Source organism: Pseudorasbora parva, chromosome 12 (genome assembly GCF_024679245.1).
Source record: "Pseudorasbora parva isolate DD20220531a chromosome 12, ASM2467924v1, whole genome shotgun sequence".
NCBI classification, from domain to species: domain Eukaryota; kingdom Metazoa; phylum Chordata; class Actinopteri; order Cypriniformes; family Gobionidae; genus Pseudorasbora; species Pseudorasbora parva.
The window spans coordinates 6,298,987-6,320,926 of record NC_090183.1 but is presented as its reverse complement, the minus strand read 5'-3'; the positions used below and the strand labels follow the sequence as shown (position 1 = coordinate 6,320,926).

At 37.5% G+C, this 21,940-nt stretch overlaps 1 protein-coding gene across 1 annotated transcript; it reads right to left on the bottom strand.

The window, feature by feature from the left end:
• Window positions 1-860: 860 nt before the first annotated feature.
• Window positions 861-21,923, bottom strand: LOC137093435 (neurturin). The gene is made up of 4 exons (XM_067458246.1): window positions 21,669-21,923; window positions 12,231-12,301; window positions 11,450-11,627; window positions 861-2,734 (listed from the first exon to the last, which is right to left on the bottom strand). Exons 1-4 carry the CDS (start codon window positions 21,697-21,699, stop codon window positions 2,310-2,312), a joined length of 705 nt encoding a protein of 234 aa, XP_067314347.1. The 5' UTR covers window positions 21,700-21,923; the 3' UTR covers window positions 861-2,309.
• Window positions 21,924-21,940: the final 17 nt, after the last annotated feature.

Genomic DNA, 21,940 nt, shown 5'->3' with positions numbered 1-21,940 from the left:
CAAAAACATAGAACAAAATTGTGAAATGTCTCAATGGAAATACAATTTGGTAAACCGGTATAGTGCTGCGTGTGATGAACTTCAGACAGGGCATTGTTTATTTGAACTGACTCTGATGAACAAAAAGCTCTGGAAAACATGGGTTGTAAAACATGACCCAAGACCTGAAGACAGAACTACCTCATGAACAGACTGTACGTCTATCCAGTGAATTATCCAGTCCATAAGACATTCACTCAAGCAGTGAAACAAAAATAACAATGCTGATCAATCTGTTGAAAAAAAAAAAGCTATTATAAATTAAAGAGGTATTTCTTGAAATCTCACTAGTAGAGGTTTCTGAATGTGGCATCAGGATAACTGGTTAGCTGTCTGTGTGGTCGGTTGTGTTTGTGCGAGTGTGTAACGCCAAGGGCACATTACAAGACCTTCACAAGTCAACCTGAGCAATTGAAACACACAGTGAATTCGCTACATAATTCCGCTTGCAAAAACATGCATCTCATTCACTAACCATCCGCAATCCAGTTTGATTGCACAATAAGTATTTGTATTCAAAAGTTTGGGGACAGTATGATTTTTAAATGCTTTTGAAAGAAATCTCATCTGCTCACCAAGACTGCATTTATTTGAACAAAACTACAGTAAAACAGTAGTATATGTCAAATATTATTACAATTTAAAATGTTTTCTTGTTTTGCCACTGAATAAAAAACAAAAAAAAACTTTTATATATTTATTTATACTATCGAGTTTAATTCTCTACACAATTCTGAGAAAACTTTCATTACGTTTTTTATTTTTTATTCTGTAGCAGAAATTAGTTTCCATAGTTTTCTATGTGAAATATTGTAAAATGTAATTTATTCCTGCGCTCAAAGCTGAATTTTCAGCATCATTACCTATTAATGTTGGGTCTACACATTACATGAGTTACGTAATCAATTACTTTTACTAGTAACTTTCACGCATTATACAAAATATTTTACTTTTTTACATTTCCCCCAAAATATTTTACTTTTTTACATTTTCCCCAAAATATTTTTTGTTATAAAAACAAACAAAAAACAAGGCCAGCACAGGGCAAAATTAACAACGCATTACTTAATAAAAAATAAAAAAAGTAACAAAGTAACATAATTAGTTATTTTTTAAGGGTGTAACACAATATTTTAATGCACTACTTTTCAAAGTAACTTTCCCCAACACTGTTATTATCAATGTCGAAATGTTGTCGATACCATGATAAAAAAAAATTCTTTGATGAATGGAAAGTTTGAAAGAACAGCATTTATTCGAGACACAAATCTTTTGTAACATTATAAATGTCTTTACTGTCAATTGAAAGCATCCTTACTGAATAAAAGTATTCATTTTTTACTGAAGCCAAACTTTTGAACAGTATTGTAAATTTGGTCATTGTCTTTTGTAATGTAAAACAAGCTTATTTTAGAATAATACATTATTCACAAAATCCAACGCTTGAGCTTGTACTGCATATGGAAAGCAGGCCGAATTTTGTTTAAAAGCGAAAAGAGTTGAAAAGAGTTAAAAATAGTTTGTGTACATTTCCTAGCGATCATGGCAGCAGTAATTCATCTAATGATGATCAGATGATGGAGGAGAGCGTTATAACTGGGCGTGCGTCCAGATATGCAGTGTAATCGAGCACGATTTCATCTATCTCAAAAGCCGGTTCAGACGCACAAAGGCACGACTTAGCATTCAGAACCGGCCTGCAAAACGGAGAAATGCTGCGTGCTGTGTTTGGAACATTTTATCATAAACGGCCCGCAAAGGCGATGTGCTTCAGTCTTGTAGTGTGCTCTTGGCTTAAGGAAAGTGTGTGTATAATAATCACACATGCTGCTGATAAGTGAATTAAAGCACCTTTTGTTGTGTTAAAATGAACCTTCATGGTATTCATGTCATTCTTAAATCACACTGAATACTCAATCTCATGACGCCTAGAGGCAGATAATGTGAAAAGTAGGCCTTCAAGTTACTTTTCACGAACTTTCCGTGCAGAACCGGAGCAGATACTGTATCTGAGGACTCACTTCACAAGTAGTTTTTAGCTCTCCGAGGTCAGACGATACAGACCTCTACCGCTTTCCTCTGACTGTTACCCTGCAGGACGTCCTTTATTCCTGTGGTTCCTGTGCTCACGGTGGCAGATCCATTGCACCGGTGTAGCTCTCGTCACCAGGAGCGCTGTACGATGCATCACCGATTTCTTGCACTGGAAATCTCTCTTTCTACACCGGAGCTTTGGATTGACTTTACCGGCTGTGTTTCCTCGTTTTCTCTCATCCCACACAGCTGCAGTTAGCTGCTGAAAGCCATTTGATGGTTTGCCAGCTCGTCTGGGCATCCATGAAAGAGACGGTCTCGAAACGCGTCGGTCTGCAGCAGGGGTGAGTGCTCACTTTACGGCTTGGAACGCTGCCGTTATCTGTTAGCACTTTCAGGGCCAGGTCGTAGTTCTTACGGGCGCTCATGCACGTCCCCACACAGTACTTAAACAGCACGATCTCGTCCGAGTCGTAACCGAGGCCGAGATCACGCACCTTCATCTCCTTCCTCTCCAAACGACAGTCCTGGTTGCTCCGGCCTCGCGTACGGTTGCGACGTTCCTTGCGGTTCTTAGGAGATTTCCTCAAACTGGAGGTGTTGGTAGAGGAGCGCTGCCACCGGATTCGATGACCCTCACCTTCTTCGGCCAGTGACGGGTCTAAGGAGTCAGAAAGCATAAGCTGATAGTAGAACTGACCACAGAGTGTGTGAACAAACATGAATGAATCTTTCATCATTACTTATTTTGTTACAAACCCGTTTGTATTTCTCGGTGACACAAAATGCAATTTCTGAAGAATATTTTGGCCGCGCTTTTCTATATAATTTAGGTAAATTTGGTCTACTCCATACCAAAACGAACATTAATGATGCAAGACTAAGTTCTGGCCCTTGAATCTGATTGGTCGAGCAGCATGTATCAGTTTAACATCACTTGGAATATTTCTGCATCACATTTTGCCAACAAACTCTAATGGTTTACTGACCTACCAAATGTAGAAAAAGTTGCCATTACATCAAGAATTAAATAAAGGAACATTTTATGGCCAGTTAGTGGGAGTTTACTACATTTTTTGAGTTTTCTCAAATGAAACCGTGTTTTTTATTTATTTATTTATTTATTTTTACAGCCCAACAGGTGCTGACGAGTGACTTTTTATGAATGACGAATCATTCATTCAATCAAATTCAAAAACATTCATTCAACCATTTTAATCCAAATAACATTTGGTGACAAGAAGAAGAAACCTAATGCTACATATCTAATGGAACCATAATGGATTTGACATATACAGTGGAGAGCAATATTTTCAATGCATTTTTGCTCCTGTTCTATTCTCACTTGCAAATGTTAAAAGTTTGCATTGACTATTACTACTTTGGTGTTCTTTGTCATCTTGACAGCACCTGTCCCTCATTATATGGATCATAGTGGACAGGATCACACACAAACAAAAATCACCTTTTGTCTTCCACAAAAGATAGAAAGCCATCCGGGTTTGGAATGACACTGGCATGAGCAAATGATTTTTAGGTGAACTATTTCCCCAGAGAATAGAGCTTCTGGCACGTGGCTCTGATGCATTAAAATAGTCTCCATTCCTGACAGCACAAAGCACATCCACCCACTGTAATTTAACACTGGCATTTAAAAAGGTGATAACACTAGTGGCCCTGGTTCACACCTCAACAGCTGATTGTGTAACGGTGCATGTCTCTCCTGCGAGATCAACACAGCGTGAAATTCCTCCTGCTGTTACTGCCACTGCTCTGGACAATTGTTGTACTGTAACTCATGCAACTGCAGCGTGCAGCATTGAAAACATCCCACAACATGCCACATCATGTTTACAGAGTGTTGTTTAAAGTCACAAGGTAAGAAGAACCTTAGAATATGATTCAAACTTTCTCCAGGCTAAGACTGCGGTAATTAGCTTCCAAGGGAGCAATTTGCTGTGTTAAAACCTGCAGAGGAGCTTTGGATTATTTGAAGTCGAACACAAAATTGATAAGAAAGAAAATACTGAGATTATTCTATTGCATGCATGGGCTGGGGAAAACATGTCAAATATACTGGGTGTGAAAACTAGAATACTGTACAACATCTGTGTGCCTCTTCAAGGTGAAGTGTGTCATTGTTTGTACTGAAAAACTTTCCCTAATCCCAAGTAAACCACACAGAAAATGCCTCTACTACTTGTCGTCCTACTGAAACTACCAGAAGGGGTTTTCTTAGGGCCTGTTTAGTCTTGGTATTAAGATGCGTTTTAGACGCTCATGTGGTCAAATGCATTCAAACAGCCACAAAAGACACCTACTCTCCGCTACTGACCTAATGCTTAAACATGGGAAGCGAGCTAGACAGACAAAATTTCAACTGGCGGAAAAAACATGTTTGGTTTGAAGAAGAAAAACGTACCAAGCACAATGTTCTCTCAGCATTTCTGATTTCTAACACACACTTACAGTGTTCGCTGTGGTCTTGTGTCTGTCAAAGCAGAAACTAAAGCTGCCGCTCTCCGTATGATTTTCTGCTCTGGGCGTGTTCATATGTGTACTCTGCAAGCTTATTTTGTCCATTACATCAAAAAATCAGAAAAAACCCATACATTAACCCACCCATAGACCCCCCTCGAAGAATTTAGGACAGAGACTAAATAAAACAGGTGAAAAACGGGAATGTGTCTGCCTCATCGACTTCAGATCGACTTAATTGCATATTTACACTGTCTGCACCTTAAATAATATTACACCCAAAACAAAATATTTACCCAAGGCCATATCCATGTATCCACACACACACACACACACACACACATGCACACGCACACGCACACACACACACACACACATATAAAGAAACAGAATAGTGAATGAAATTAGGTCTAATTCTAGTTACGAAATAATCTATTGTTGGGGTATTTAAAAACAATACTTGAGTCCCGAGATTCTTTGCATTAGTAAAGAAATACATAGACCTGCTATAAAAAATCAAATTCCCTAGTGGTACGGTGGTAGAATATTATTTGAAGTCCGCCTGACGTTTTTCTTTAAAATAAGCATTTTTGTCAGGCTCTTATGTGTAGGTTTGTAGCTAAGTACTGGTACTTCTGAATGTAGAAGTGCTGAGGCTGGTATTTAGTGGGGTTTGAAGTGAAAGTATTTTATGAACTTATAATATATGCGGATGTAACGGAGGCCAGCTAGTAGAAGTTGCTGTGCGAGTAAACCTCACTCCTCTGACCTCAAGAGACGCTCTAGCGACTGATGTTAGAGGTTGCAGCCTTTAGCCTCCTTGTTAGAGCGTCCGACTCTCATGCTGGCAGACCGGGGTTCGAGTCCCGGTCCGATCAGTAGGGGTTACATTGGTGCCGTGACCCGGATGGGAGTGAGGTTTAGGGGGGTGAGTGTAACGGAGGCCAGCTAGTAGAAGTTGCTGTGCGAGTAAACCTCACTCCTCTGACCTCAAGAGACGCTCTAGCGACTGATGTTAGAGATTGCAGCCTTTAGCCTCCTTGTTAGAGCGTCCGACTCTCATGCTGGCAGACCGGGGTTCGAGTCCCGGTCCGATCAGTAGGGGTTACATTGGTGCCGTGACCCGGATGGGAGTGAGGTTTAGGGGGGTGAGTGTAACGGAGGCCAGCTAGTAGAAGTTGCTGTGCGAGTAAACCTCACTCCTCTGACCTCAAGAGACGCTCTAGCGACTGATGTTAGAGATTGCAGCCTTTAGCCTCCTTGTTAGAGCGTCAGACTCTCATGCCGGCGGACCCGGGTTCGAGTCCCGGTCCGAGCAGTAGGGGTTACAAGGAGAGCATTCACTCAGTATCGTTATCTAATTTTTGACTGAAGTGGCATCTTAATGGAACAAGGTATACTGAGCATTTGAGTTTATGCGATTTGTATTAGTAAGTTAAAAGAAATTATGAATATGAATCATATAAACAGAAAAGATTTATACAAAATGTTTTATTCAGTTTGATGGAATTTATACTAAAGCTTACAAAAGTTTTTTTTTTTTTTTTTACTCATTAAAAATAACATGATTATTATTCAGGCTGTCTAAATCAGTGGCTTTGAAATGGACCACATCACGGTTGACTTCCTGAACAGTGTAAACACTGATCCTGTAACTCAATAAAAACATTGCTCTGTTTGTTTGCCCAACATGTCAACTGTGGCTCAACATGTGGCTCAGCCAATGTTGATCTTGTTTATCATATTGCACAAAGAAATATCTTTATGTTAGCACGGACATGTCAGCATCAAACGTCAGAAGATCAAGGGCTTATTAAAGAGAAATCAGGCAATATCATTTAGGTCTGTATGTGTAGTGCATGTCTTCACAAGAGACACTCATGGTAAGTTTGCATTCCACTTGTGTTTCCATATTATTATGTGCACAGCAGATAGCTATTTTATATTGACTGAACATAAGGAAATGAACAAAACTACAATAATTTGTAAGGAATTTGCCTTTAAGCAAGACGTGAGCCGTCATTGTGGCATAACACAGAATCACAGGATTAAAAGAACATCGTCTTACATTTAAAAAAATATTTTTCTGTAGAAATGCAGAAAAAGTGCACGTTTACACTTTATTTTGATAGTCCACTTTTGACATTCTATTAACTATAAGTAACATGCCAGCTAACTCTTATTAGAGTATTAGTAGACTGTTGGGTTAGGGTTAGTAGAATAAGTTGACATGTACTTGCAAAGTTACCTATAATCAGTAGAATGTCTGGGGAGCATCAGAATAAAGTGTTAGTAAGCATGTCTAATACACTAATAAAAGTTAGTTGACATGTCGTTGCAAAGTTACTCATAGTTAGTAGAATCATTAGAGTAGACCATTGAAATAGTGTTACGGTGTACATAAACATTTCCAGGTCACATTTCACCCATAAAATCTAAATAAAAGAAGAAATCCTATTTTGCACAAAGAAAATGAAACCTCACTCTAAAATTCAGGGGACCTGTTACCACAATTTAAATAAATGTCTGGTTGTATATATTATCTTGTAGAGATCTTTCGACGTCATAATGTTGTTCATTACATCAACTTAATATTGTCTGTAATTTAAACTTAAATGTATGTTTTTTTTTTATTAATTAGGTTGTAGTAACTTAATGAAATTGTCTTGATAACTTCTGAAATTAGGCAGTGGATGTCTAGTTCCCAGCATTAATGTTATGTTTGACATTTAAAAGAGTTTCTGTAATGTTGAAGTTTTTGTGGTTACCATTGTCCAGAAGAGTATTGACTCTAAGCAGTTTTACTAGTAATATCTTACTTGGTCATAAAATATACATGTTAAATAAGTTAAGTTAGTATGTTCTATGATAGCTGGTCATTTGAACTGAAATAGATCAAATAAATTGGTTACAGGGTTACAACTCTGGTAGTTGAAGTGACATAATTTAAGTAAATTTCAAGTAATCAACTTAAAAATGTGTTTATGCTACAGGGGGGTGAAGTATGACCTGGACATGACAGGTTTCGTGAGATTCACCCATTAAGGCTTTGTGAAGTGTTAGAGATAACAGAAAGTGTAAACCAGACTTCCCAAAGGATTCAAACCTCTGACAGGTTAGACAGACAATGTAATAGTAACTTAGTAAGAAGCCTGAGAAGACATGGTTTCACATTTCATTCCTCTGCCCTAATTGAGACGGCTTCCCATATGACAGAAAAACACAAAAGAAATTGAGATCTCAATATGAACAAACATTTCAAAATGCTAAATGATTGGCTATCCACATTTGTTTTATAGCTTTAATCGCTTACTGCATGTCAACTTTTGACTCATTTGTGACTTCTATTTCTCCCAAGGACTTTTAAGAGATAAATTGGAGACAAAGTTGGTAGTAAAATGTGTTTCGGTGCAACATCAATGAACTTCTGTATGCTATAGAGAATCGGCTACATAATACGACTCGCAACACAGCCTATATACTTTGTGACAACATATAATTTTGAAATTGCTCACATCTATCACCAAGTGTTGTTGATGGCTTAATTTTACTGTGAGTATGGCCGTAAAGTCTCCAATTGTAATAACAAGCTTTGCAACAACGTCAAAGTTGGATGAGGCTTGTAAATTGAACTAGTTAAAATGGGGAGGATGTCACAAGAGTTATATCTGTTAATTACATGTGATTTTTTTCTATAACAGTGTTTTGTACATTGTATGTTGTTCCTTAAAATCGTCCTGTGAATCATATCTGTGAATTCTGTCCTTTGGTTATCACACTGCCTCCGCCAGCTTGCCTTCTTCCCCTAGTGCATCCTGGTGCCATGTGTTCCCCATGTAACTATGTTAGATGCGAATAATCGCAATTAATCGATTTGACAGCACCATATATAACTTTTTGAACATTTATTTTTACAGTATATATACATATATATATATATATGTTCAAAAAGTTATGATAGCATGTGTTTTTACATTGCTTTAACTATACGTATATATATATATATATATATATATATATATATATATATATATATATATATATATCAAAATAAGTTAAAAAATGTTAAACTTGTTTTTAGAAGTTATACAAGATGTAACTAATTTTTTAAAGTCAGTTTAAAATAATCTACGTTGAAATAACTTAAACATCCAAGTCGAGTTTACTTAAACATTTCAGGCTGGGACTTTTTTTACTATATATATATTAGGTGGCCTTAAGTACTATGTACTTACATCAAAAAATAAGTACAATGGCCCTCATTTATCAAAAGTGCGTACACCAAATTTCCAGCGTACACCTTGCGTACACCCAAACCCACGGTGACTTCGAGATTTATCAATATGGACGTTGGCGTACGGCACGCTCAAATCCTACGCCAGCTCAGGAGGTGGTGTACGCACGTTTGAGTTAGTGGGAAAATGCGCAGAAAAGCAATTCCTAACACCACAAAACGCACTGACAAGATATGCTATATGACCCACTGTTAAAAACCACAACAACAACATTTAGTGTTTATTTTTGTGTAACATGAACGTCAATGTTTAATTTGTGTGACTTTACCAAAATGTTTGATCTGTAGGCATATGTATTCCTCCAGTCGCGAGCCTGTGCGCTTTACCTGACGTTTCAGGCCCGCCTGGCTCAGCAGCTGCGCACGGACTGGGACTAAAATAATTCAGACTGACAAAATAATAAAAATGGCCTTCTTCTTTTAAATAATAATAAAATCAATAAAAACGGCATTTTCTTCTAAATAACAAGCGTCATTAAGAATAATAATCATAATAATAATAAGAAGAATCTTACAAATTGTCATGTAATTATTAATGTGAATGAATCTTACTCCACATCACATCATCATCACTATTGTACACCCCAATACATGCCGTGATACGAAATTAAATGCCAATTGTTTCAAAACGTGCTGTAAAATAATGCATTGGGATGGTCATTTATCATCCAAACAGCTATTTAAACTGCTGGAGTGCGCTTCTCAACCCCCACACTAACAGTAGCTACTCGTAATTTGGGTCCATATTTTGTTTTTGTGAGCGCCTTTAATCCCACTCTTTAAACTCCCAAATAAAACAATTTCGGGTTTTTTTCCACTTCCCTGGTGATGGTCTCGATGGGCGCATCTCAATCATCTCAATAGTTCAGTAGTCAGAGCACTGATCAGGGAGTCAGCCCATTGACTTATGTCCTAATCAGTGCCCTGACTAGTGGACTAAAGAGATGATTGAGCGCGCCCGATCTCCACGTCGGAGAAGTTTCGTTTCTTTGCCGTCTTCTGTGTGTCCATGGCGTAAAATGAGGGCGTGGGAGAGGCGGAGACTTGAATATATAGGGGCGTGTTATTCTAATGACGATCGTTTTCAGCCGCGGGATTTATCAAGGGCAAGTATTGCGTACACCTGAATTGCAGAGGTGCGCACAGTTTCATAAATCAGGCGGTGAGAGGAGTGTAAGCATAATCTTACGCCAACATATACACCCGTTTCTACGCAAGATTGATAAATGAGGGCCAATGTACTTACTGCACTGTAAAAAAAATATTTAGCAAAAAAGTTACCTGGTTGCCTTAAAATTTTGAGTTCATTGAAATTAATTTTTTTTTATGTGGTTCAGATACAAAATATTTGGGGTTTCTATTTATTAAACAAATTTCCTTCATTGTATCAACTCAAATTTTTAATTTTAATAAACTCAAAATTTTAAGGCAACCAGGTTACTTACTTTTTTAAAAAATTTTTACAGTGTGTGTTCAAATTGTATTGCAAAGCACTTTTGCATGTATTGAGGTGGGATACGGGTAGAGTTAGGGACAGGTGTGGTGGTGTGGGTCAGTTTAAGGGTAGAGTTAAGGACAGGTGTGGTGTGTGGGTCAGTTTAAGGGTAGAGTTAGGGTCAGGTGTGGTGGTGTGGGTCAGTTTAAGGGTAGAGTTAGGGTCAGGTGTGGTGGTGTGGGTCAGTTTAAGGGTAGAGTTAGGGTCAGGTGTGGTGGTGTGGGTCAGTTTAAGGGTAGAGTTAGGGACAGGTGTGGTGTGTGGGTCAGTTTAAGGGTAGAGTTAGGGTCAGGTGTGGTGGTGTGGGTCAGTTTAAGGGTAGAGTTAGGGTCAGGTGTGGTGGTGTGGGTCAGTTTAAGGGTAGAGTTAGGGTCAGGTGTGGTGGTGTGGGTCAGTTTAAGGGTAGAGTTAGGGTCAGGTGTGGTGGTGTGGGTCAGTTTAAGGGTAGAGTTAGGGACAGGTGTGGTGTGTGGGTCAGTTTAAGGGTAGAGTTAGGGTCAGGTGTGGTGGTGTGGGTCAGTTTAAGGGTAGAGTTAGGGTCAGGTGTGGTGGTGTGGGTCAGTTTAAGGGTAGAGTTAGGGACAGGTGTGGTGTGTGGGTCAGTTTAAGGGTAGAGTTAGGGTCAGGTGTGGTGGTGTGGGTCAGTTTAAGGGTAGAGTTAGGGACAGGTGTGGTGTGTGGGTCAGTTTAAGGGTAGAGTTAGGGTCAGGTGTGGTGGTGTGGGTCAGTTTAAGGGTAGGGTTAGGGGTAAGGGAACTACCAACTGTATAATTACAAATGTAACTACAGAAATTAATTACAGACGTAATTACATGCAGGTATTTTTTTAAATGTAAGTTCAATGAAAAAACATGTATGTACACAATAAGTGCATTGTATCAAATGATTAATTAACATGTTAGTACATAGTAGTTAAGGCCACCTAATATAAAGTGGGTTCATATATAATTATTTTTGTTGTTATTATATAAACTTTAGACTTTAGACTTTCATAGTACTACAGGCATAATTTTTTTTAACGCTTTGAGAGTTTATTCACTCATTCACTTAAGTGAAAAGCATGACGACTAGCCCTGGGTTTTCCCATACACTGTCTATAGTGTACTGACCATGCAGTCCTGCCCATGGTGCTCTGCTCTGCCTCTCATCTAGGTCTTTCTCCAATCTTGGACGTTCTGGATGGTTTGAAGAGATTCTCGGCTTGCTAGGACGGGGTTCTTCTGTCTCCTTCTGCAGGAAATGTCCATCAACCAGACCCAGAAAACAAACAAACACCAGCAGCATCACCTACAGGAAGAACAAATTATGTCAGCATAAAAACTGGCACAGCACGTATGAACTGAAAGAAAGCCAATAACACATACAAAAACAAGAAATAATCACTAGTAGGCAATATAATGACATACATCCCCAGGCTTAATCTCCCCGTGCTGTCGTAACCTGCTCATTACTCCTCTGTGTTATATAACCCTAACCCTGAGTAAACTGATCCGTGATGTCCGAACGGCCCATTCACATGAATACCCCCCCAACCAGAACTACAGCAGACCTCCACCCTGCTGCAAATGATCTTACACAGCCATCACTTCAGCCTCTTTAATTACTTAAGTAACACCCAACACTGCCGTAGATCCTGACGAGTTAATATTTCAGAATGACTTTAATGAATGAGTGTCTCTGGGGTGTCTGGCTGAAAAGATCTGATGAGCCGGAGTGAAAATCGACCGCGCTTGACACACAAACAAGTCCAAACCAACACGCTTCTGACACGCTTGGTAATGTAGTACAGGAAAGCCAAGGCCAAACAGAGATTGAGATATTATGTCAGACAGCATCAAAGAGTGTGTTTATTTATTAGGCGACATTCCAAATGATATGAGAAATACTCACCTTCCAGTTTCTCAGGTGACATCGGGCAGGTGCGCCCATGCATTTCTCTGGACTTCTCCAACCTTTGCCATCTAAAAAAGAAAAGATATTTCATTTGATATACATGCAGAAGAAGTAGTACTACTAAAGAAGTACTTTTCTCTGCATTTCTGAATATGATTTCATTGGTGGAAGGATTACTGTAAACACTCCTTGTACACTGTAAAAAACTTAACTTAAAAAAGTAAGCAACCTGGTTGCCTTAAAATTTTGAGTTTATTGAAATTAAAAATTTGAGTTGATACAATGAAGGAAATTTGTTTAATAAATATAAACTCAAAATAGTATTGTATCTGAACCAAAATTTGATAAATTATGAAAATAGCACTATTTGGCATGTTTCACTGCATCATCAGAAATAAAACACAAAATTACCCAATATGCTTACAAAATCTTTTAATAATCTTTTAATAAAGGTTGTCGAATCTCAAAAAATGTTCATTGTATTAACTCAAAATTTTAATTTCAATGAACTCAAAATTTTAAGGCAACCAGGTAACTTTTTTCTAAATATTTTTTTACAGTGTACAAAGAGATATCCAAATTTTCATATCTTGCATTTTACAGGGAAAACATCAATATACTTGTTAGACATGATGGTGATAAATGAATGAGAGAATTTTAATTTTGTTAAAAAAAATTTGCAGATAGATATATTTGGATGGATGGATGGATGGATGGATGGATGGATGGATGGATGGATGGATGGATGGATGGATGGATGGATGGATGGATGGATGGATGGATGGATGGATGGATGGATGGATGGATGGATGGATGGATAGATAGATAGATAGATAGATAGATAGATATGCTAATTTGTGCTAAATTCAAAATAATTATTAATATGCTTGTCACACTAAATATTGGTCCAAAGCAACAATTGTTCTTCCTTTTTTACACTTTCTTTTCCCTGAAATGTTCCACAGATGCTCTAGCACATCCTTCGGAGTTCCTGCAAACTCCTTAACTAAGCGATAGGAAGATTTTCACCTAGCAACTACCCAGTACACCTAGCAATGCTGTGGAAACCCCAGACTGTGTGGCACTATGTCTATAGTAATAATGCATTTCACCTAAATTCACATTATGTCATCATTAATCGCATCGCTTAGAGGGTTTCCTTGACAACATGTATAAACATGCAGACAGTGAATTGCTCTCTCGTGCTGCACAGAGACTGCACATATTTAAAGGTGGCTGCTATAAAACGAAAGGATTAAACCACAGGATGTGATGAAAGTAGCAAAACAATTCAGACCTAGAGAGATGTTTTTATCTGCAGCCTTAAATATCTGTTTTCAGCACTCAGTAACCCGCCATCGCCGAAGGCTGCGAGCTGTTGTGTGCCCTGACTCAATCTGCAGAGTTTAGCAGGTTCAATGAGTGCCATAAAAGTTAGAAATATTAAAGCTGACAGTCAGCCACTGATCACACTCTTTAATTATAAACTACAAGCATATACAGCAGTTAAAGCTGAAGTTTGGATTAGGGTTAGGCTAAAAGAATATTAATATCTTGAATACTTTTAGAGTTACAGGCATGCCAACTTCAGAAAATTATATTTATGACAGGAATGTTCTATGCAATTGCAACACAATATACATTTCTAGTTTAAAAGAAAAAAGTAACAGCTGTATGCAAAGTTACCCACATTTGTTATTTGACCACTGATTTATTTTTGAAAGTCACCAATTTACTCATGGAGCCACATTAAGATCTCCATATTTCTGGGATTTCACCATAAGGGGCCTTTAAAATGAAGATACCAACATAAAAGTGTATTAAGAACTAGAACCAAAACCGATTTTAAGATATATTTAATACTTCTTGAGTTACAGGCACGCAAACTTGAGGAAAAAACACAAGAAGTGCTTTTTTTTGTTTATGAAATGGTCACCATTGGCATTTAAAGCTAGCCTGATGTCTCAGATTCGAGTCGAAACAGCTCTGATTCGAGAGTTACTCCACAACGGATCAAGGCCAGACCGACTTCCCGACTTCAAATGTTGTGAGCGGGGCTAAGTTCGGCTGACACCCAGGCTAATATACAGAAAAAATATGAACAAAATCTAAAATTTGAGCCGGGGACCTCTGGTTGAGTTGACATGACCCTATTGCGTCACACTGAGTTTGTGAAGCGTTACTAGAACATGTCCATGGTTTCTGTGATTCTCTACAACTTTGAGGACTGACTTCAATACATCCACTAAAATTCACAAAAACATATCTAAAGACATTGAACAAAAATAATGAAAAAATGTGTCATTAGTCCTGCAGCATTTGCAGTCTTTACCTTTTATGACCAAATGCATGAACATTCAGACGTTTTTAAGTGTCAAGTTGGAGTCCAAATTGTTTCTGGGGTCACTGTTTAGGTCAGAGAAGTTCAAAGTATGTATGTATACATGTATGCATGTATGCATGTATGCATGTATGTATGTATGTATCCATCCATCCATCCACCCATCTATAATTTATGACCCGAGGAGAGAAAAGCAAGGTCCACAAGTAAACATTTGTGACAAAGCAGCAAATCACAAACACACACGCCTACACCCGATCAAAAGAAGTAAATAAGTTTGAGATGATTCACCGTTGAGCAACTTCCTTTAAATTCAAATTAAGAAAGAGCAGCGGACGGTTGTCAAAACATGCAGGAAGCCACTGAGGGTTTTGATGTGGCAAAATGGTGATGACACAGGAATATATATTGTTTTTAAAACAAATATGTAGTGAAAATCAAATGATAAGAAACCCGAGTCAACATCCTGCAGGCATATATCAGAGAGAACATGTATAAAGACAGACTGTGAAACTGATATGATAGTGTCTGGTTTCAAACCGTCACACTGAGATGCTAATGCTGAGCTGCACGTGCCAACCAATCAGACTTGATTCATCTGACGGACTTGACTCCATTTAAAAGTTCCTGCTCAGAACTAGGAATTTCCCACTTCCGAGGACAGATGGAACGCACCATAAATTAGCCACTTAACATGTTACATTTTACATGTAAGTGTAAGAAACCAAAAGCAAAACATGAACAAATACACTACTTTTTTTTTTCCTTGGAAAGAAATGAATACTTTTATTCGGCAAGTATACATTAAACTGATCAAAGGTGACAGTAAAGACATTTACAATGTCACAAAGGATGCAAAAGATTTCAAATAAATACTGTTCTTTTGAACTTTGTATTTATCAAATCACTGTTTCACATTGATAATAATCAGAACGTTTCTTGAGCAGTAAATCCTCATATTAAAATGATTTCTGAAGATCACGTGACACTAAAGACTGGAGGAATTATGCTGAAAATTCAGCTTTGATCGCAGTAATAAATTACATTTTACACTATATTAAAATAGAATACAATTTGTTTATTTTTTTATATTTATATTTCAGTAATTAATATTTTTAACATTTCACAATATTGGTTATACTATTTTAAACGTTTAAATTGTGTAACTTTTTGTGTAAGAGAAAAGCAACCACCCAGAATGCATCTAGCAATGGCCTATCATGGCTGGGATATTTTTTAGTCTTCAGAAGTATCTATTATTGTGAATAAGACAGACAGAGAGATGATCAGACATGTATACATTTTATCCAAGCCCGTCTGTGGACTAAGAGAGATGAGCTGCTCTGGAAGGACAATTTTGACAGAATTTAAACACGTTTCAGTTTCTGTAAATGAAGAGGCGTCTGTTTGGATTCTCTACTGAGAAACTTCTGTGTGAGCGTGACAGTGGAGAACCAGATGTCCAGTTATGAGCTTTCGTTAAACACACACACACACACACAATCTAGTTCTCATCTCCTTGTTTCTCTGTGGTGTATACAGATACACACATCTGTCCGCTCGATTAAGATAAATGAACCTGCTCGCTGACATGATGAATCAATAACATTTTGCAAATAATAAAATCCAGCATGCGTGTGTGTGTGTGTGTGTGTGTGTGTGTGTGTGTGTGTGTGTGAAACAAATCAGATACACGTTTCAGCAGTGTATGTTCATTCTCTGTGGGGTCCAAGTTGTCATTTGGAGAAAAAAAAGCCAAAGGAGAAAACTGTGGTGGGTAACGTGTGTTATTGGGAATAATGAAGACTAGAGCTCAACTCATGTGACAGAATAGACAGAGAAGGGGAGAAAGAGATGTATTCTGACAAATGTTTGTATTTGTTTACCCAGATGACATTACAGAACATTCCACATGTATGGGTTTGCTGAATAAACCCAATGCATTTTCACTCCTTGGAACTGTTCAATGCTACTCAAAAATTACAGCTCATAGGTTCAAGTCTTACCCAGAGATGCATTTTATTTCCAATAATATGTTGCTCTTTCAAATCTCAGTAGTAACAAAATCGACAAATCTTGTTTTTATGCAATATTGCAGTATTTCTTAAAAATGTTTTATCAGTGCACATCATTGTTTTAAATTCATGTGTGCCTCGTAATCTTGAATCAGAATATCTTCCCCTCTCTCTTGAAGCGACATCTCTCCTCTTCTCTGATGAAAGCAGGGCCCACATGAGATCCACCAATAGCAAACCACAACTATTCAATCAATTCCCCACAGACAAAATGTCCCACCCTAAACGTAGCTCTTGTTCTAGAAGATGTTTCACTCAGGTATATGTCACAACAGGGAAGAAAAGACTATTGCAACTTCTGTTTCTATCACTCTGCAGCTCTTGCCTGGTCGCCCACTGAAGCTAAGCAGGGTTAAACAGTACCTGGATGAGAGACCCTCCTACCCTAAAACCCCAGTATAGCGATGGGGACACAATACTGTCAATAAGCACAATCCTTTGGATGAGACATTAAACAGAGGTCTTGACTCTCGATGGTCATAAGAAATCCCAGGATGTTCTTTGAAAAAGAGTAGGGGTGTAACCCCAGAATCCTGACCAAATGTTCCCATTGGCTGCTGTCCATCATCATGGCCTCCTAATAATAACCATATATACTGACTGGCTTCATCAATAAACTGGTGTGTGTTGGGTATTCTGGCGCAGTCGTATCATCCAGGTGGATGTGCTGCACATTGGTGATGGTTGAGGAGATTCCCTCCTTCCATATTTAAAGTGTTTCGAGTGCAGAGAAAAGCACTGTATAAACATGGCAAATTAAATAATTATTCATTCATGCTGATTTTTCAAGTTATGAGAAATACATGAATAAAAATAGACAAAATTAGTCAATAGACCTATTATGTAAAGATTTTGTACATGGTGTTTTGTTTACACATTAATGTGTGTACAATACCACCCTTTAATGGCAAAAATCCACCACTTTTTTTTAAAGACGCATAAATCATAAGCAGGGTCTCAGAATAAGTAATTCAGAGTTTCTATGCAATGTGACGTCAAAATGAACAGGCCCTGCCCATGACTGCTGACAGACTACGCCCTATTAGCATAGACCCGCCTTGAGTGAGCTGTACAGTCCGGCATGTTTATCTCCTCGCCAGAGCATTAATAGCAGCATTCAAGACACATATTATTATTAAAGCTACATCCAGCTATTTACATCCAGCTCTCTGTGCTTTGGGTGTGTCCGCTCAGAAAACCATGTATCCGAAGTTTAGACTGATACGGCTTTAAAACGCATGCAGAAAATAAACGTTCATTATGATGAAGAACTGCAATGTCAAGTGAGCGTGACACGATATAGATGATAATCAAAACAAAACAGATATTTGGCAGATTATCTTAGGTACAAGCTGTACAGGCTCCACCCTCTTCTGGAAAGTGGGATGGGAACAGCAGTTCATTTGCATTTAAAGATACATGCATGAAAACAGCATGTTTTTCTTTCCAAAAATGGGCATTTTCAAAATGGTAATAAATTATCTATGGGGTATTTTGAGCTGAAATTTCACAGACACATTTTTGGGACACCTGAGACTTATAATAAATCATGTAAGACGGGGCATAATAGGTCCACTTTTTTAATATTGTGTAAGCAGCAGAATTTGATGAGAAATGTTTCAGGTCATACTAAGATCTCTGACTTTAATGTTAAAATCTGAGCATCTGAGCTCCCGTCTAAAAAATATACACGTGAGATAATGGAGGTATTTTTCTCAGGAGAAAGCGAATTCATTGTTGTCTAAAACAAACAATAATTGCATTAAAGTGGTCTCATTTGGATTTTTTTTACTCTTTTAGAGAAATGAATGAATGAATGAATGAATGAATGAATGAATGAATGAATGAATGAATGGTAGAGAAAGCAAATTCAACAATCCATATTAATACCGACAACCGATTCACGATTTGAATAGAATAAAATCCTGAAGGTGCTTCAAATAAAATGTGATGCATTTATGTTAAAAAGGTCAGAAGGCATATTGCGTTCACATTGGTCTCTACAGTACCCCCTCCAAACAGTTAGTATTTAACTAGTTTTAGGCTCGCACAGCTCAGAGTCTGTTGCATGTCATACACAAACCTGGAACTCTCTAACTTTACTTTATCAGACTTCTGGGAGGAAGGACACAGATTTCTTTTATAAGTCCTCCTGGAAACCAAGTCATGTTTACAAGGATGAATTAATCACCAAACTGCCATAGTTTTCCAGGTTTGTATCCTCAAATCTTGATGGGTTCTGTTTGAGGCGATTAGTAGCAACTGTAAAATGAGCAATGAGCAAAACTTTTAATGGACATCAATTTTGATTTTCTGCGACTTTTACTTTTGGTGTTTCTTTTGCTGTGCTTACTTATTCATTTCTCTATCATGATGGTCTATTACCGTGGTGTATTTCACATAACCCTAAACAAATATCCCTACAAGCCAGACAGTCTCTTCCTGTCTAAGTGGGCTGTTCTTGCCCAAAACAATCTGTATTGTGTGCACCAAACTGTATATCAAAAACCTGGCTACACAAACCTAGTGTTTAACTTTATGTAAGAATCTGACCCTCTCTCCATGGGCTCTAGTGTCCCTCTGCCCTGCTCTGACCCTGGATAAGGTGTTTCTCGTTATTGCACAACTATAGGCAGTTCATTAGTGGAGCCTGTAATAAATTATCCAGCGGTGGACTGCCACACGGTGACTGCGGGCCATAATTCTTACTAACACCACTGCGCTCCTGTGTCCCGTGCGATCGCCTGACACTTATGTTCTGCCCCGTTTACATGCACTCACAGTCATGAAACCTACACTTGCTATAGTCGCTTCATCAAAAATAAATGGACACTGAAAACACACCTGAACAGTTTAATATTTTACTATGTATAATATTTTCATGTTTAATTATTTTTTTCCAATGTGTCTAGTGATAAAGTATGATTACAAGCTGCTTTTTCTTTCATAAAATTTCATTAAAATAAAAAATGAAAAACAACCAAATTATTTAATTAAAATGAAATCCATAAAATTCATAGGATTCCCAATTCTATATAGGAAACGCCTCGGCCTCACAGAACCCTTTAAGGTTCTTTATGGATGGAACCTTTTTTTTCGAGTGTAGTGAGGATAGCAAACTTATTTTTTTAGTCTTAATAAGGGAGAAATATATTTCGTGTGTGTCCAATCAAACACTGTATTAGCACATTATTGATATTGACAGAATTTAATAATTTATATTATAATATAATTTATTAATCAATTATAATTATTTTATAATAATTTTATATTTAAAGCTATTTTATAGCAATTCTAAAATAACTATATTAATTATTATAATTTTTGTAAAAAAAAAAAAAAAATTTTTTTAAATCTGGTTCCTGAAGAACCATTATATGACCCACTAAGACAGTAAACGGTGTCTAGGTGGAAACTCCATTGCTAGTGAGAAATTCTCCAAAAATGTAGAGTTCAGAAGTTATTGAACGGTATTCCAGCTTTCAGCAGACAGTAAAACTGAAAAGGGTTGTGTGCCTGCATTAGTGTCTCTTAAAGCAGGTGTGATTTAGGCACTTGAGCGTTAAGTGCAAGCACACCCAATTTATCAACGCAGCACATTACAGACATTTCATCATCAATACATGGCAGGTCATGAAATAAAGAGACCCACCTATGATATTACAGAGGTTCCACAAAACTCCACCAAAAGCACATCATGATACTATGATACTGACTCAGCATTACTTAACCTTTCACCATGACATAACAAGCAACTGTAGAGAAAGGAATTGCATTAGTCACATAAAACCATGTCAACAGACAAATAAATGAATGATTTTTGATCCGAAGATTACAGGATACCAGGGAGTAGCCTGCAGTCAATTTGGAAGTGTTTGCTATCTGATAATGAAATGCAATATTGCCTGCTCAACAAATACAACAACCAATCTATCCAGATGGGTGGAATAGAAGCTACATATGGGACCGGTTCTGTGTAAGAATCTCTGCACATTCCATTCAAAATCTTTTGAAAAGACACTTACAAGGAGGGACGACTGTGGTTTGGTGTTCATTTGTTCCAGCATAGAACATAATGCAATGGGAAAAAATGCACCTGGACCAGAAGTGAGATCAAATTCATACAGATTTTAGAACTGAGAATTTGTAATTATAAGAAGATCTCATAGCAGATTATATAGACTTCAGAGACATATATAAGACTTCACGAATCACGAATGTCCATAATAAGACCCCAGAGTGGAGAAAACAGTCCTGGGATTCTCTTCTAACTGTATCCAGATTTCATCCCTTCCAGACAGGAAAACAGCTCTTTTACTGTCAGTTCCATAATCAATCACCGGCTCAGTCAGCAGAGAAAAAGCTTGTCAAATAAGCAAAGGAATACACTTAATTAAGTGTTTTGATGTACATTTTCAACATGTTTGTATGAGATTCTGTAGTTCAGCAGCTTTTATTTTGCTTTAATATTCTGGGATCTCAACAGATCCAAGAATAACTGATGTATATTTACGTGGCTTTATAGAGGAAATATAAAAGGAAAAAGACCATTTAATTTCACTCCTGCTATTTAAAATAAAAACAAAGTTAACACGTTATACTTACAGTGAAAAATTAGACAAAATAAATATAATTTGAATCGAATATTGTGTGATGATAAAGGATTTCTGAATATTATGCTTTTGGGACTAGCAAGACTTAAAACAAGAACATTACATAGGATACATTAAATTAACATAATTTATATCGGAAATATGTCTGATATAATATGTCAAAAATTACATGCTTTTTTTCTAAGGGCCACAATTAGGTAGTAAGCATGGTTCTGCAACATAAATATATAATATACATACATATATAGCTACGAATTGTTAATTAAAAATAATTTATGTAAATATGTAGCTAGTCAGCCTATAGGCTAATAAAATTTCTCACAGGTGCGAACTTTATACCAATGCCCTACTATAACATGAGTCAAATTAAATAAGGAAAAAGTAGACAATAAATAAAGAAACCTACCTTTTTTGTCCTGATCAACCTCTCCTGTCATGGACTTGAGTGAAATAAATTAAGAAACTGACAAGTGAAAATAATCCACAGATAATGAAACAGTATTCCTTAAAATGTTTCCTCTCGACCTCTCCTTGTAGTGATGATGCATAATTCTGAACATCCACGTTTTTCACATAAAATTGCCCAGAGCGACCAGAAACTAGGGTTGTCTTGACCGTCCCAGACGCAAGATCAGACGCGTTCAGGTCCAGGACAGCCCGCGCGCGGTAGTTCCTCAG